At 52.2% G+C, this 15,532-nt stretch overlaps 1 protein-coding gene across 2 annotated transcripts; it reads right to left on the bottom strand.

Annotated features, from left to right (window-relative positions):
* Positions 1-1,349: 1,349 nt before the first annotated feature.
* On the bottom strand, positions 1,350-14,249 carry TMEM114 (transmembrane protein 114). 2 transcript variants are annotated; one of them, XM_008141605.3, is made up of 4 exons: positions 14,030-14,249; positions 13,712-13,792; positions 3,294-3,431; positions 1,350-1,582 (listed from the first exon to the last, which is right to left on the bottom strand). In XM_008141605.3, exons 1-4 carry the CDS (start codon positions 14,247-14,249, stop codon positions 1,350-1,352), a joined length of 672 nt encoding a protein of 223 aa, XP_008139827.1. The 2 variants fall into 2 exon arrangements, with proteins under 2 accessions (XP_008139827.1, XP_054570212.1); XM_054714237.1 differs by lacking the exon at positions 3,294-3,431.
* Positions 14,250-15,532: the final 1,283 nt, after the last annotated feature.

A 15,532-nucleotide genomic window follows, 5' to 3' on the forward strand; every position in this document is an offset into this window, starting at 1 on the left:
AGTTCTTAACACATAGTAGGTGTTTGGTAAACGTTTATTGAATGAATGAGATTCTTTCCCAGTATTTGTCAGTTCCTTGAGTACACACGTTTTCTTCTGTTTTTATTCATTTTCGTTCCCCTAACAGGATTCCTCAACGTTGGCACTGCTGACACGTGGGCCTGGGTCATTCTCTGTTGTGGGGCTGTCCTGTGCACTGTAGGATGTTAGCAGCTCCCTGGCCTCCACCCACTAGATGCCAGTAGCACTCATCCCCAGTTGTAAGAACCCAAACTATCTCTAGACGGCGTCAAATGTCTCAGTGTCAAATGTCTCATCCCCAGTTGAGAACCCCTGCCTTGCATTTGCCCCATTCATTGCTGGACACGCTGAAAACAAATATTTTGAAGGCCTGCCTCTGATGCAGTTCCACCATATGACCAGCAGGTGGCAGAAAAGACCGCCTTTTCATTGGCATGGTTGCCCTCACTTTGTGCAAAAAAAAATTCTTTTCATTTTTTTTCCCCAGCCTGGTAACTGATTTCGCAGCCGTGCTCACTCACCCAGGTGGGGTTCTGCGAGCATCCCGCCCCACTTTACACTTTTCCAGACTAGACAGAAAAGAAGCAGCAGCTGCATCCTAACCCAAACACAGATAGAAAGTCGGTGGTGTAGGCCAAGCATGTCAAACTCCAAGGGTAACATGGGCCAAATAAATGAGGCATGAGGCCCGTGGGCCGCGAGTTTGACATGCTTGGGTAAGCTGTGGCAGGAGTGGAAAGAAAATCATCTTGAAATCAGGCAGATCTGAATGTCAGTCCCAGTTGTTTTCCTTTCTCCCCAATACCCTCAGCCAGTTAACATGTCTGAGTCCCACACAGTAACCATGGCCAGCCGGGAACCTGCTCAGAAAAGCTGTGGTAAAGGATTGAGCACTGTTTCGGAAGGAGGAATATGTCCCTAGCTCTGCTGTGCATCTTTGTGCACCTTACCTAACCTCTCTGGTCTTCCATGTCCTTACCAAAGAAGAGGAACTGATCCAAAGGACAGCGGTGAGGATGAAATGAAGCCGGAGCAGGCACACAGAGGCTGCAATCTGTAATGCTCTGTTTATGACGAAGGGTTTGTTTTTGTCGTTTCACAGTCCTACACTCCCTCGGCCTCCTCCAGCCCACAGGACACACAGCCGCATGGACACAGCACACACACAGGCACTGAGAGGACAGCAGGCCCTGGGCTCAGTCCACAGCGTCCTGGGGTTGGCCCCTGGCCTCCACTGGTGGTCTCTGTGGAACAGGAGACCACAGCCCACCAAGATGGGTCCCTGAGGCCCAGGCCAGCCTCCCTCCCACCACCCCAGGCCTCCAGACTCAGATGGCCTGGTCCTGCCTCCGTCTCAGGCTGAGCACGCGGGCCGCTGCCAGGAAGGCTGCCCCGGTGAGCAGCTCGGCGAAGAAACTGACCCAGCCCAGGGCCAGGGACCAGCCGAAGCGGATGTCCACCTGGTCCAGGAGGGCCGTCTCCTCCAGCAGACACAGCGCCTCCCGGAAGGCGGCGGCCGAGTACGCGATGTAGATGCTGATGCCGGCGAGCGTGACGAGGGCTGCAGGGGACAGAGGAGAGCAGATCTAACCCTGCCATCCTCCCCGGCCCAGCCACCCTGCCCTCTCCAAGCGTGTCCTCCTCCCACCCCAGGGCCTTTGCCCAGGCCGGTCCCTCTGCCCCGTGCACCCTTCCTTCCCTTCCCTTCCTTATGCCATCACTTAACGCCTCTCCATCCCCATATCTCAGCTCACGTGTCTGTTCTGGTCAAACCCCGCTGTAGCCTCACAGCCCCCACATAGCCCTCCATCATGGCCCAGGTCAGAATTGTAATTTTGCATTTATTTGTTTTGGGGTTTTTGTTTTGTATTCCACTCATGAGTACGATCATGTGATATTTGTCTTTCTCTGACTGACTTATTTCACTTAACATGATACTCTCCAGGTCCCTCCATGCTGTCTCAAAGGGTAAAAGATCCTTCTTTTTACAGCTGCTTAGTATTCCATGTGTACCACCGCTTTTTTATCCACTCATCTACTGATGGGCACTTGGGCTGTTTCCAGATCTTAGCTATTATGGATTGTGCTGCTATGAACAAAGGGGTGCATACACTCTTTCTGATTGGTGCTTCGGGTTTCTTAGGATATAGTCCCAGGAGCGGGATCACGGGGTCACATGGCAGGTCCGTATTTAATTTTCTGAGGAAACTCCATACTGTTCTCCACAGTGGCTGCACCAGTCTGCGTTCCCACCAGCAGTGCACGAGGGTTCCCTTTTCTCCGCATCCTCGCCAGCACTGGTCGTTTGTTGACTTATTGATGGTAGCCATTCTGACAGGCGTGAGATGCTACCTCAGTTGTGCATTTATTTGTGAAATGACTTAACTAATGTCTGTCTGCCCAGTGGGCTGAGCTCCAGGGACTCCTCCTGGATTCCCCGGCACCCGGAACAGCACGTGGCACACGGTGGGGCTGCAAAGGTAAGTAATTAGCGCCGTGCTGCCCAGTCCCGGAGCCCCTGCCACACGTGGCGGTGCAAACTTCATTGCAATGGGCAGCTCAGCCCTTCATTGGCACCCGCCACATGGCAGGTGCTCCGTGGCCTGGTCTGTGGCTCCCGCCCTGCACAGCGCAGGGTAGAGAACTTCGCCATCACAGGAAGTTCGAAGGGGCAGCGCTGGGTTCGAGACGTGGTCGTGGGCGGACTGTTAGTGCCGATATTAACAATCACCGTGGGTGGTGGAGGGGCTCTCGCACTATCTCCACCTCCGCCCGTTCCTTTCATTGTTTCCCTCCGGGGTCCAAGCGTGTGTGTGTGTGTGTGTGTGTGTGTGTGTGTGTGTGTGATCACTGTGTTGGTTGTTTTTTTAAGGAGGAGGAGGGAGGCTTGGGAACAACCAGCTGCATGCTGCAGCCCATCTTTGAAAGCCTCGGTGTGCAAGCCGTCAGAGCCGCGCCTGTGGAGCGGCAGGTGCACAGGAGAGCGGGCGCCAGGGCCGGTCCCCGACAGCCCACAGCCTGCGGCGGGCGCTCCCCCTGTGGCTCCTTTGGTGAATCGTGGGAGCAATTGTCAAATCCTGCCCCCACCCCTCTGCCTCCCTCCCGGGCCACAGACCCAGGGCCCTGGGCTGCACACGGCTCATTCTTCCCATTGGGAGGTCACCGATGGGGAAGCTGAGCCCCAGAGGCGATGGGACCCCCACTCCTCCCCTGCTGGGGGTTCCTGCACAGCCCCTCCTGCAGCCTGAACCCCAGGTAGGGTGGGCACCTACCTCCAAAGAGGAAGAGGGTCCCCGTGAGCAGCAGGAGGAGGGAGGCTCGGAGGAGGAAGCTCAGAAACCCTGTCATCCCCCCAAACACCATGAGGATGAGGCTGAAGGGGAGCAGAATCACGAAGGTCCCGTGCATGGCTGAGGAGAGAGGGGGGCAGGCGAGGGTTACCAACACCCTGAAGCCAATCAGCAAGCATTTCCTGAGCACCTCCTGGTTTTAATTAACACGGCCATTACTATTACTAACAATAACAACAACAACAGTTACTGAGGCTCGTCTGTGCAAGGTGTCGGCCCCTTAATTCTCGGCCCCTGGGCGGTAGGCGTTGTTATGGTTCACTCGCTCATTCGCACAGTGACTAAGTTTGCTGAGTGCATACTGTGTGGCGGGCACATTGGCTCTGCCGGCTCAGGAGCAAACACGCCAGCCTTCTCCCCTCGTGGGGCTGATATTTAGGGAGTGGAGTCCAGCAGTGAACAAAGAAACAAGTGACCGAGTTGAGAGGCGGTGACAAATGCGTGGGGAGGGGAGTGAACAAAGCAGAGGGGGGTTCAGGCAGTGGTTCCCCTGAGGAAGTGACCTCCCAGTAAAGACCTGAGAGAGGTGAGGGAGGCCGGTGCAGGGTGAAGGGCAGGGGTCACAGGTCAAGACGGGAGTGTGCCCGGTGAGGTGGAGTCCCCTGGGGGAAGCGGGTGAGCGTGGCGTGGAGTGATGGAACAGAGAGGTACATCACATTACAAGGCAAGATCAGAACTCTCATTACAAAATCAGAAAGTAGAAGAGAATGAATTACTTGGAAGTCAAGACCGATGGTGATGGGGGGGGGGGGCGGGGAGAGGGCTGGAGGACCTCTGGGGTTTCAAGATCTCCAGGTCTAAACAGTTGCCACCACTTTGGCTCTGAGCTTCCTGGCAGCCAAAGCAGATCGGAAACAATTGCAAAGTTCTTGTTCACCAGGAATTCATTCACCAAATATGTATTGGTCATTTGCCGAGAGCTGGGAACCGAGCCTCTTTAAATCTTTTTGGCAGCAAGCTAGGCGTGACTACAAACCCTGCCCTCTCCCCCTCAGGGCAGTGGAGCAGCCACGCCTGCCACGCCCCTCTCTGGGCCCTCAGCTCCTGTCACTGTCCTGGCCTTTGCTCCCTGGTGTTGAGGCATCTTAGTCACCTTTCTGTCTCGCCTGCTGAGCTGTGAGTCCAGATCGTGTCTCCTTCTGTGCAATGGCATCGCTGCGTTTCTAGTCGGGCTCTTAAGATAAGGTGAGTGCTCAACAGGCATTTGTGGACCTAATTAATTAAGATATAAAACAATAAAACTATGGCAGTGTGTGTGTTTTTACAGTGTGCTTAGGATGTACCTGTGCCTCTGGTGTGTGTGTGTGTGTGTGTGTGTGTGTGTGTGTGTATGTGTGTGTTGGAGGGGGAGAAAGACAGAGGTGGAAGGAGAGTGGCAGAGACTAAAGAGGAAAAATACATCTTTAAGTATTGGAGGGTTTTTTAACGTTGCCTTCTTTATTTTAACCCGTGCTACACCACACCCAATTCCGTCAAGAAGAAGTAAATAGAAAAGCAGCTACACGGGTCATGCATCGTGTGCTGGGATGTGACTGTGCTGAGACAAACTGGGCGTTTTTCATAGACATTACCAACGATCCCGCTATCCGATCCCGCTATCCGTTTCCTCCTTCCCAGCATGAAGGAGGCCACACAACTCCGCCCACGGATTGGGCAGGTCATATGTTCCTGGCTAGTATAGAGCAAGAAGAAAGGCCAGAGTAGAGCGAGAGGAAAGGACGATATAGAGCGAGAGGAAAGGCTGGGCAAGGTGAGAGAGCAAAGGCCCCCAGGCACCTGTCTGCTCTTCTCCCCACCCGATTCCTAGGAGGCCCCATGGCTGGGAGGTGGTTTCTAAGAAACAGAGGAAGCTTGTGAGATGGCCTCACTGGTTAAATGCATGGCTTTCAGGGCCAGGTGGTCAGCATTTGAGGTCAGGCTGTGACCTGGGCCTTGGCATGTCACTCATCCCTCAGAGGCCCCGTCTCCACAGGTGTGGACGCATAAGGCGTTCAGTGCGTGTCCCGAAGAGTAAGTGCGCACTAAATCCTCACCCTGCAGTGATAAGGCTGGTGAAGATAACAATTCAGTGTGACCTCCACTGTGACCACTCGCTAAATGCCGCCACCCTTGTCTTCACTCGCTAAATGCCGCCACCCTTGTCTTCACTCGCTAAATGCCGCCACCCTTGGTGAGGCAGGAAAACGAGACTGATCTCCGTGCCCACCGCCCCGCCCCTCTCCCCCCTCTCCCCCTCCCTCTCCCCCAGGGCTGTCACAGGAGAAAATGTGATTGGGGGAGGAGACCTGTGGCCCATCTCCCTCCCCCTCTCCCCCGCTTCCTTCCTCCCTTTCTTAAGGGAAAATCGTGGGCAAGGAAGCACAGCAGCTGGTGTGAAACCTGGTCCTGCGGGGCTGGCGCCGGCCGGCCCTGCCTCCAGACGCCGGCTGAGAAATGAAATCATTTCTCATTTAGAAATTAATGAGGTTTCCCAGAGCCGCCTCCGCTGGCGCCCGCGCGCAGGGTCCCCAGATGCTCCGCCAGCTGACTTGATGTACGCATTCAATTAAAAGCCCGGGAAGAACATTCTCCGCTCCCCCCCCCCCCCCCCCCGCCCCCCAGAGTTGTAAGAGCCCCTGCTGAAATTTAGTTTAGCGCCTTTTATTTTTTTCACGGGCCTTCGTCTTCGTTATTTCTGAATTTCTCCTGCAGCCTCGGAGCAGGAGTGCTGTCCTCTCTGCCTACGCGCCCCTCGCCAGCCACGTCGCTTTCAGAAACTAATGCTCTGAGAAGGGGCGAGCTCTGGCCGCAGAACCCAGGACCAGCGAGGATATGGGAGGCAATCACAGACTTGGACGTGTCCAGAGGAAATAGGCATGATGATGCGGGGGGGGGGGGGGGGGGGGGGGGGGGGGGAGGGAGAGGGGGCAGAGGAATAGGGTGGGCACCTCTTTGGATACAGGGGTCCTATTTGTTTGGTATTAGTGCCTTGGGCTGCAGGGACAAATTACTGCCAACCCGGCGTCTTAAACACAGCAGGACTTTCTTCTCTCCTGCTCTGGAGGCCTCAAGTGCAAAATCGGGGTGTCAGGAGGGCCACGGTCCCTCAGAAGCTCTAGGGGAGAACCCTTCCCCGCCTCTCCAGCTCCCAGCGGTGGCTGACCACCTCTGACACTCCTTGGCTTGTGGCAGCCTCACACCAACATCTACCCCAATCTCCATACGGCCTTCTTTTCTCTCCTCCGATTCTCCTTTTCCTATCAGGGCACTTGGTCTAGGACTGAGAGCCCACCGATTTAACTCAGGGTGATCTCATCTCAAGATCTGTCACTTAATTGCATCTGCAAAGGCATTTTTTCCAAATAATGTCCCATTCCCAGGTACGTGGACCTGACTTGGGGGGATGACACCTTCCAATCCCTTATAGTTTACAGTGAGAACGCAGCAGGAGATAGCTGAGGTTACTCTGTAAAATGAATAATAATGTGGGCAGGCCATGGTTTCATCAAGGGCAAATGTGTCCCCAGTGCAAGAGATCTTTTTGACTCACAAAGGTTTTGTTGCTAGACAACCACCTGAATAGGAGAAGATATTTGTAAATGATACATCTGATAAAAGGTTAATATCCAAAATATATAAAGAATGCATGCAACTTAACACCAAAAAACAAACAATCCAGATTTTTTAAAAAATGGGCAAAGTGCCTGAATAGACCCTTCTCCAAGGAGGACATACAGATGGCCAACCGACACATGAAAAATGCTCAGCATCACTAATAATCAGGAAAAATGCACATTAAAACCACAATGAGACCTCACCTCACACCTGTCAGAATGGCTATCATCAACACATCAACAAACAAGTGTTGGTGAGGATGTGGAGAAAAGGGAACTTTCATGCACTGTTGGTGGGGTTGTAAATTGGTGCAGCCACTGAGGAAAACAGTGTGGAAGTTCCTTAAAAAAATTAAAACTATAACTACCATATGACCCAGCAATTCCACTTCTGGGTATTTATCCGAAGAAATATAAAATACTAGCTCGAAAAAAGTATATGCACTCCCATGTTTATTGCAGAATTATTAGTAATAACCAAGACATGGAAGCAACCTAAGTGTCCACTGATAGACAAATAGATAAAGAAGAGATGATGCATATACACAATGGAACATGACTCAGCCATAAAAAAGAATGAAATCTTGCCATCTGCAACGGCATGGATGGACCCAGAGGGTACTGGTTGAGTGAATCAAGTCAGCCGGAGAGAGACAAATAACGAATGATTTCACTTATATGTGGAATGCAAAAATAAATAAACAAGACCAAAAAAAAAAAAAAAAAGTGCTTTGTTACAAGGAAAAAGAAAGCAAACCCAGAAAGAAGCTAAGGTGTTCCCGCCAAGGAAAGCTGTGCTTGTGACTGCTCCATGCTCACACTGTTCAAAGAACCGCTGGGTGGGAAAACGGGGCTCCCACAACGCTCGAGAGATCGGGGAGCCCCATGTGGTTGGCTAAGTAACAGATCTACTCTTAAAGACAGCAGGCACATGCCTTTCCTCCAGAAACATCAGAAGCTCTGGCAAAAGAAGGAAGTCTCAGGAACCCTTTCCCACAGGGGGAAGTGCCACTGTCTTTCCTTTCAAATCTTGTCAATGTGACTTTGGGGCTCCAAGAGGGGCTCAAAGACCTTCAGTCCTGTTATGCCTGGTAAGAATGTGGATGTTTAAAATTTTTGTAAATATCTATCCTTGAGTCTGTGGTCACCAGAACTTAGCCCCCTTGAGGGTGGGGGGGCTGACCCTGGTTATCTTCATGGTCTCCAGGGTGCATTGTGGTGATATGGAAGGAGCGGGACTCTACAAGCAAAGACCTAACTTTAGATCCTTACTCACCTCTTACCAAGCAAATGAAGTCCCCTCTCAAAAGCCTGTTTCCTCACCTATCAATTGGACCCTAGATTATCTTCTGGTTTTCCCAAGCTGTTATGGGCTTTGAATGTTGGAATAATTGTTTTCTTGTCCTCAAGTACCTGAGGCTCTGCCAGTAGGACTTTTTAATTCCCATTTCACAGATGAGAAAACTAGAGTACAAGGTTCCTATGTCAGTTGCTCAAGATGGAACAGCTATGAAGAGTCAGAGCTGGAATGGAACAACAAAGGAGGCTGACAGCGGGTGATGGGACTGAGACAAGGGGTTTTAACCCAGCCTGGGAGTGAGGAAGGACTTGGGGGAGGGAGACAACTTAGCTGAGACCTGGAGGACAGATGAGGAGGTTGTAACTGGACAGAGAGAAGGGATGGGTGTTCCCAAAAGAGGGGGCAGAATGTGCCAAGACCTCAAAGAGGAGGTACCCAGAAAACACACATAGCTCAGCTCTTGCAGCTGGAGAGACGGGCAGGGGTCACAAATAGTTACCTACACTGCTCCTTAGGGCTTCCTCTTGGGGCTAGTTTGATGGAATATATAACATTCTTCTTATAGAAGATTCAAACAGCACCTGTTTGGCCACCCTCAACTCCTCTCTCTTCCCCTCCTCCCCTAGAGAACCTCCAAGAATGCTTGCAGGCACATCCTTCCAGTCTTTTTTCTATATATTTTTATGTCTTCCCATAAATTTACCTATTTCTCTAAGACACACACTTGGATGTTTGATCACCCATAGCATCTCACACTTATAATTGCCAGGCTTGTTTTCTTTCATCTATATATAAAATAAAGATGCATCTTAAAATTTTGGCATGTACTCATAGAAAAGGTATAATATTGGGAGGTTTGGGGGAGCGGGATAACAAATGGAATCATACTGTCCATAACACTCTGAACCTGCTTGGTTCATTCTGCGGTATATCTTCTTGTTCTATGCATGTTCGTGTATTATCTTTGCAGGACACATAATATTCCATAGAATGGATATACCACATGTGAATGCTTAGCCATGACTCCACGCATAGGCACTGCAGTTGAGTCTTGCTTTTCAATGTTACAAAAATGATATGGTAAACCCCCAAGCAATGGAATTACTTTAAATATGATTTTTTTTTATTTTTATTTTTTAGTTTAGAATGTGTGCTTGACTTTCACAGGGCACCTGAAGCCTGGGGCTCTATGCCTGGGGGAGCTCAGACCCCAGCCACCTGCTGCCTCCCTGCTATGCATACATCACATGAAAGTTCCCTCCTGGGCCCAGGTAGCCTCTTAACATCAGTATGTCCCAATCCTTTCTCCGAGTAGGTCCCCGCCACCTCCTCTCCTGCTGGAAACCAATCTTGTCATTTTCCAACCTGCCTCCTCAGAGGATGGCCAGGCCAGGCCACTAGCCCTCGGTCCAGCTTCTGCCATTGGTTTGCTGTGTTGGGCAAGATACTGACCCCTCTGGGTCTGGGGTGCTTGTCTGGGGGACGACCAGCCTGACCTTCCTCCTGGGCCCCTGGAAGATGACAGAGTGAGTCAGGCACGGGGAGGACTTGAGGTGCACCTAAGAGGCATTTCCAGTTGTGTCTGGAACACGCTGAGCTCTGTCCTGCCTCACACCCCTGCACCAACTACTCCTCCTCGTCTCTGGTTGCCTGTCTGGAGGAGGCAGAGTAGCACAGCACGACTCCAAACCCAAGAAAGGCCAGGAGCTCCTCCTCTGGACTGACGTGGCCTCGGTCTTAGTACACTCATGTGATACTGAAATTATACCTGGTGTGCCATCATTCTAAAAGGGTAGAAACTGCCTGGGTTCAAATCCCAGATCTTCCAGTTACTGTGCAAACTTCGGTAATTTACCTAACCTCTCTGTGCTTTGGTTTCCTCGTTTGAAACCTGAAGATGATAACAATAGTACCTGCCTCTTGGGATTGTTGTGAAAGCTCCACTTTACAGATGAAAAGCCTGAGGCTAAGGGAAGCAATATGACTTAGAGGAGGAGGAGATGTTAATTGTGCTCCTACTGTGAGCAGTGCCCTCTGAGCTGGGTGCTTTGCTTATGTGACCTCATTTCATCCCAAAGCAGCTTATTTAAGGAAGCAGGTGACTTGCCAGAAGTCACACAGCTGATAAGAGGTGGGCCTTTATCTATGATAGGGCTGACCCATCCCTCCTGGCAAGTAGCAGGTAACTCAGGGCCAGTTAGCACAACCCATCCCCTCCACCACAGTGATTGGCTCAGACCTGGGCATGTGATCTCGTCTGGTCCAATGGGAGGCTTACCTGAAAGTTTTGCAGAATTATTTAAGAAATAGAAAGTCTCCTTCTGCTTGGGTTGCTAAGACTGGAGAGGATTTGAAAACAGAACCCAAACAGAAGCAAAACCCAGAGAGGGAAAGAAAGAAATTGAGTTTAGTTCTCTGGGTGCCAGAAGGCTGGAGCTTTCCAGTTACTTGGACTAGGAAGCAAGTTTAAACAAGTATGATTTGAGTTTCTGTCACTTGCCATCAAAAGACTCCCGGCTGGTACAACAAGACTGTGGCTCTTTTATCTCCACTGTGCTGAATTGGATGACCTCTCTTCACCAAAAATTATTCCAGGCTCTGCCTGCTTGGGTTTTCTTGGAGGACGGACAAATCCAGGCTTCTGCCCATACTCCCCCATAGAGCTTGGCCAGGAAGCTGACCCAGAAAACATGCTGCCTTGACAACTGGCCTCTCTCCTCCATGGCCTCTGCAGCGGGTCCTTAAAGAAATAGAATATCTTCACATAATCAGAGATCTTGGACAAGATTCAAAATTAGTTCTGAGGATAAAAAGATTCTGGGAAAAGCTCTCTCCAGGGGTGATGTGCAGCAAGCACACGGTCTGAAGGGGCACCCTGCTCTCTTCCATGGGTGACACAATGGTAATAATAGCAGCTACCACTTAAGGGGCACTTACAGGGCCAAGCACTGCCTACGGGGCTCTTTAAAAACACTCTCCCATCTCATCCCTGCATATCCTTATGAAAAGAGATGACAGGTATGCTCATTTTCCCCAGAAGAGGTATAGAAGCTCAACCAGGTCACATACCTAGTTGGCAGTGAGTGTTAGACCTAGGTTAGAGGGTGAACAGATGAACAGACTCTGGATTTGAGTTTTGCCTGTTTCTTAAAGTCCTGGAGCACACAGGGGTGTTGCATAATCAAGTTTCACCAAAAAAAAAAAGCCAGACCAGTGCCACCCAATTTACCCATAGATGTGATAAGTAGGCCAGCACCCAGCCCAGCGAAGGATCAGCACTCCATAGATGAGGCCACATCTAAAAGAGGCTGGAGGAATGGTCAAGAGGACTTGCCTTTATTGAGCACTTATTATGTGCCTAGCACTTTTATATGAAATCATTCTTTCATGCAGCATAGACATCCCACAATAACCAAGCCCTATGTGAGGTGCAAGGTAAAGTTTTATTTTTTTCACCCAGCTAGTTCGTGGGAGCCTGACTACACCCCCTCATGGTTTTGACATCTCATTTTGATAGATGTGGAAAGAGAAGCTCAGAGAGGTTAAGACACCTATCCCAGGTTCACAGAGGGTCCTGGTAAGGGACTGAGCTGGGATTTGAACCCAATCTCCCTTACTTCGAGGGCAGGAACTCTTGATTATTCTTGAAACAATGCTCCAGGAACACCCAAAAGTTCCTCCTGGTCCAGCTTGGGGCTGAGGACAGAGTCCTTGGTACCTCCATCGTTTGTCCACCTCTCACATATTCCCGGTGTCTGGAGGATGTCTCCTTCAGTGAGACTTCGTGCAGTGGTGTGCTGGAACGGGGTCATATCAGCTCACAAGAACCAACTATTACATTTTAGGGATGAGCCAGTCAACATCATGTTGATAGTTTGAAATTGACCACACTGGAAATATTTACACCACAGAAATTGGCAAATGCTATAAATCAAGACTCCCTTCCCCCAGAGAGCCAGTTGTTCAATATTTCCTAGCAAGCCACTGGACTACAGAGAAACAGTTCTGGTTCATTCATTTGCTCATTCATTCAACAAATATACACTGAGTTCCACCTCTAACATATAGTCTGCATTCACTCTCATACCTGCTCAGAAAACCTTGCTTCATGACCTACTCTATGCCAACCTCTGTGCTAAATATTGGGGATTCAGCAGTGGCAAGACAGGCATGGTCCCCGCCCTCATGGAGCTCACAGTCTAATGGGACATCAGATTGTAACCCCCAGAAGGTCACACAACCTGTATTAGGAGTAGAAGCTTGACCAAGTCAAGCTGGCAAGTAGGAGCAGACAGACTCCAGGTAGAGAGTATGGCATGTGCAAAGTCCCTGTGGCCTGAGGAAACTTGGCATGTTCTCGGAAACTGGCCCAAGGCCAGCATAGCTCATAGTTAGGAAGAAAGGGGCGAAGGGGAGCATGGAATTGGAAAGGGACCCGGGCACCCGGGTGGGCCACGTTAGGGACAAGCCTCAGTAAGTCTATCAGAAACGGCCCACATTTTGCAAGGTCTATGGAACTCAGTCCTCACTGCCTCATCAGATCCTTTCTCCGGCACCTCTGTGCGCCTGTTTCCTTGCTGGAAAAATGAAGATGGAAATGGAGGCTGTGCGAGTAAATGACGACATAGATGGAAAGCATTTGGCTCCGTGTCTGGCCCGCTACAAGCCTCGGTGAACTGAACTATTCCGTTCATCTCCCTCCCTCCACAAGTGTTCTTTCTGCCCCGGTTTGCTTTCTTGCATTCAGTCCTTACACCCTCACTGCGTTCCAGGCACTATGGGGGCACTGTGATAAGAGGCGGGCCTCTAGTCTTTGATAGGGCTGGCCCTATCCCTTGTTACACGTACCAGGTCGCTTAGTTATGGAAATCAGCCGTGACCTAGACAGACACCATGGCCCCTGGAGGGAGAGGGTTGCTTTCCGTCTCCGAATTGCCTCCCCTGAATCATTCAGCATTTATTCCATCCGGCTACAGCCAAACAACTCCCCGCCTCCCTCCCTCCCTCGCTTCTGTATCTTCAACAGTGAGGATACAAACAAGGCTGGCACGGGGTGTGCCTGGGGGTCTACAGGCTAAGACCTGCTCTCTTTTCCGCTTTCAGCTGCCAGCTGGTGTAGGTGACTCCCCTGATCACCAGACATCACCTCCCTCATGCTGCTGTCACTCTAAAATGCACCTGCGCATTCCCACATCTGTCTCCCCAGCGGGTCTGTGAGCTCCTGGAGGGCAGGCCTGGGTCTTCCTCCTCTGCACCCTGCCTGGAGCACAGAAAGCCTGTAGGCACGTTTGTCGAGAGAATCCTAGACCGCACCCCGCACCCGTTACAGGTGGAGCCAGAGAGCCCTACCTGCTCCCTCCGCCCGCCCCCGCCCGCCTGTAGGAGAGGGGCTCCAAAACCGGTGGCCAGCCCCGGGGTCCCCCTCCAAACCCCCTTCCCGGACTCACTGAGAAGTTGCCGGCTAGAGTCGCTGACCGTCACGTTCTCCTGCCAGAAGGGGTTCATCAGCGGCGCGCACGGGCTCTGGACTGGAGGGGGGCAGAGTAAGCCGTGGGCCGGCGCCCTGGCGTTGGGACCCCAGCCCGCAGGGGCCCCCCAGCCCGCCCCAGATGCCCCACCGGGAGCGCGTGTGGAGAGGAGGTCTCAGAGGGCTGCTGGCAGCCACCGCTCCCTGCCCACCTCCCTCCCGCCCCGGGACAGCGCGTTTAAAGCTCGGCGGCTTCGCGGAGGGGTGCGCGCCCAGCAACAGGTCCCCGGCCCCTTACCCCGGCAGGTCCGCCAGAGACCGGAGTGCGAGCTCAGAGGCTCGAGCTGGCTGCGGTTGGCGCCCCCTGCGCCGTCCTGCACCTCCAGGGCGCCGCGTTCCAGCCGCCGGGTGTCGATGATGTACCAGAAGTCCGTGCCGATGGCGGCCGCCAGCAGCACGAAGCTCAGCGCCCCGGCCAGCGCCGCCACCCCCGCCAGCACCGCCAGGGGCACCCGCATGGCACAGCTCCGGGTCCGCTGCCCGCGCCGCCCAGCTGGGGTCTGGAACCCCGGCCCTGGACCCCGATCCTTCCCCCAGTCCCTGGCTCCACCCCTCAGAGTTTCACCTGCTCCCTCAGACCACACTCCCACCCAGCCCAAGCGCACCCTCCCAGCCCTCTCCTCACTTCTTCCCCAGGCCCTTCTCCCTCCAGCCCCCCACCTCACTCTCCAAGAACCCCCAGCCGTTGCCCACTCTGCCCTGCCCTCCCTTTCCACCCCAGCCTTCCTTACTCTCCTTACACCTCCCCCTCAACTCCCCCTCCTCCCTCCCCGTGTGTCAGGAGTCCTCCCTGGCCTGCCCTTCACAGCTCCTGCTCCCCGCCTCACGGTGCACCCCCTCCTTCTCTGCGTGGGGGGTCTGGGCAGTGTAGGGGAGGGAAGGTGGCCTTCCACAAACTGGGGGAGCAAGAAGAAGGGGCGCTGTGGGCCTCACAGCCCCCAGGCTTAAGGATAATCTTCAGTAGCCTCTCTCCGTTCAGCTCCGATGACCCTTCCTCCAAAATCTACCTTCAGTTAATTTTTCTAGGCTGGCTACAGGAGAAAAAGGCAAATCCTTTTTTTCCCTAAAAGTTCATTAACGCAATGGTCTAGGCCAGGTCCTCCTAGTCTGTTGTTTCTCCCACCAATGTCTTTATTCATCACTAGAGGCCCAGTGCACAAAATTCGTGCATGGGGGGGGTCCCCTCAGCCTGACCTGCACCCTCTCCAATCGGGGAGTCCTCAGGGGATGTCCAACTGCGGGATCGGGCCTAAACTGGCAGTTGGACATCCCTCTCACGATCCGGGACCTCTGGCTCCTAACCGCTCACCTGCCTGCCTGCCCTAACCACTCTGCCTGCCTGCCTGGTCACCCCTAACTTCTCTCCCCTGCTGGCTTGGTTGCCCCTATTAACTTTTTTTTTTTTTTTTGTAATCTCATCCCCTTCACACACAATTGTATTTGACTTCCTTATTGGCTTCTCCCTCTCACACAATTTTTCTCTCTCCTTTATGTAACACTTTTTCCTACTGACTCATCATTTATAAACTTTTCTTTCCTCCTTATTTCCTACTTCTGTTCCATCATCCTTCTTCCCATCTTTCTCCTACCCTTCCTCCCTCCCCACATTCCTTCTTTCCTTTTTCTTTACCCCTACCCTCCCTCCCCTTTTCCTTCCTTCCCACCTTAATGTTTTCCTTCACTTTCTCCCTCAGATCTGCTTTGTTCCCTCCCCTATTTCTTCTTTCTTCCCATTCTCCTT

Source organism: Eptesicus fuscus, chromosome 4 (genome assembly GCF_027574615.1).
Source record: "Eptesicus fuscus isolate TK198812 chromosome 4, DD_ASM_mEF_20220401, whole genome shotgun sequence".
Taxonomy (NCBI): Eukaryota; Metazoa; Chordata; class Mammalia; order Chiroptera; family Vespertilionidae; genus Eptesicus; species Eptesicus fuscus.

Coding starts and splice junctions, on each gene's coding strand:
- TMEM114 (XM_008141605.3), bottom strand. CDS start 14,249: ATGCGGGTGCCCCTGGCGGTGCTGGCGGGGGTGGCGGCGCTGGCCGGG. Junction 3,432..13,711: donor CTCTAGCCGGCAACTTCTCA/GTGAGTCCGGGA, acceptor CTCTCTCCTCAG/CCATGCACGGGACCTTCGTG. Junction 1,583..3,293: donor GACCCTCTTCCTCTTTGGAG/GTAGGTGCCCAC, acceptor TGTCCCCTGCAG/CCCTCGTCACGCTCGCCGGC.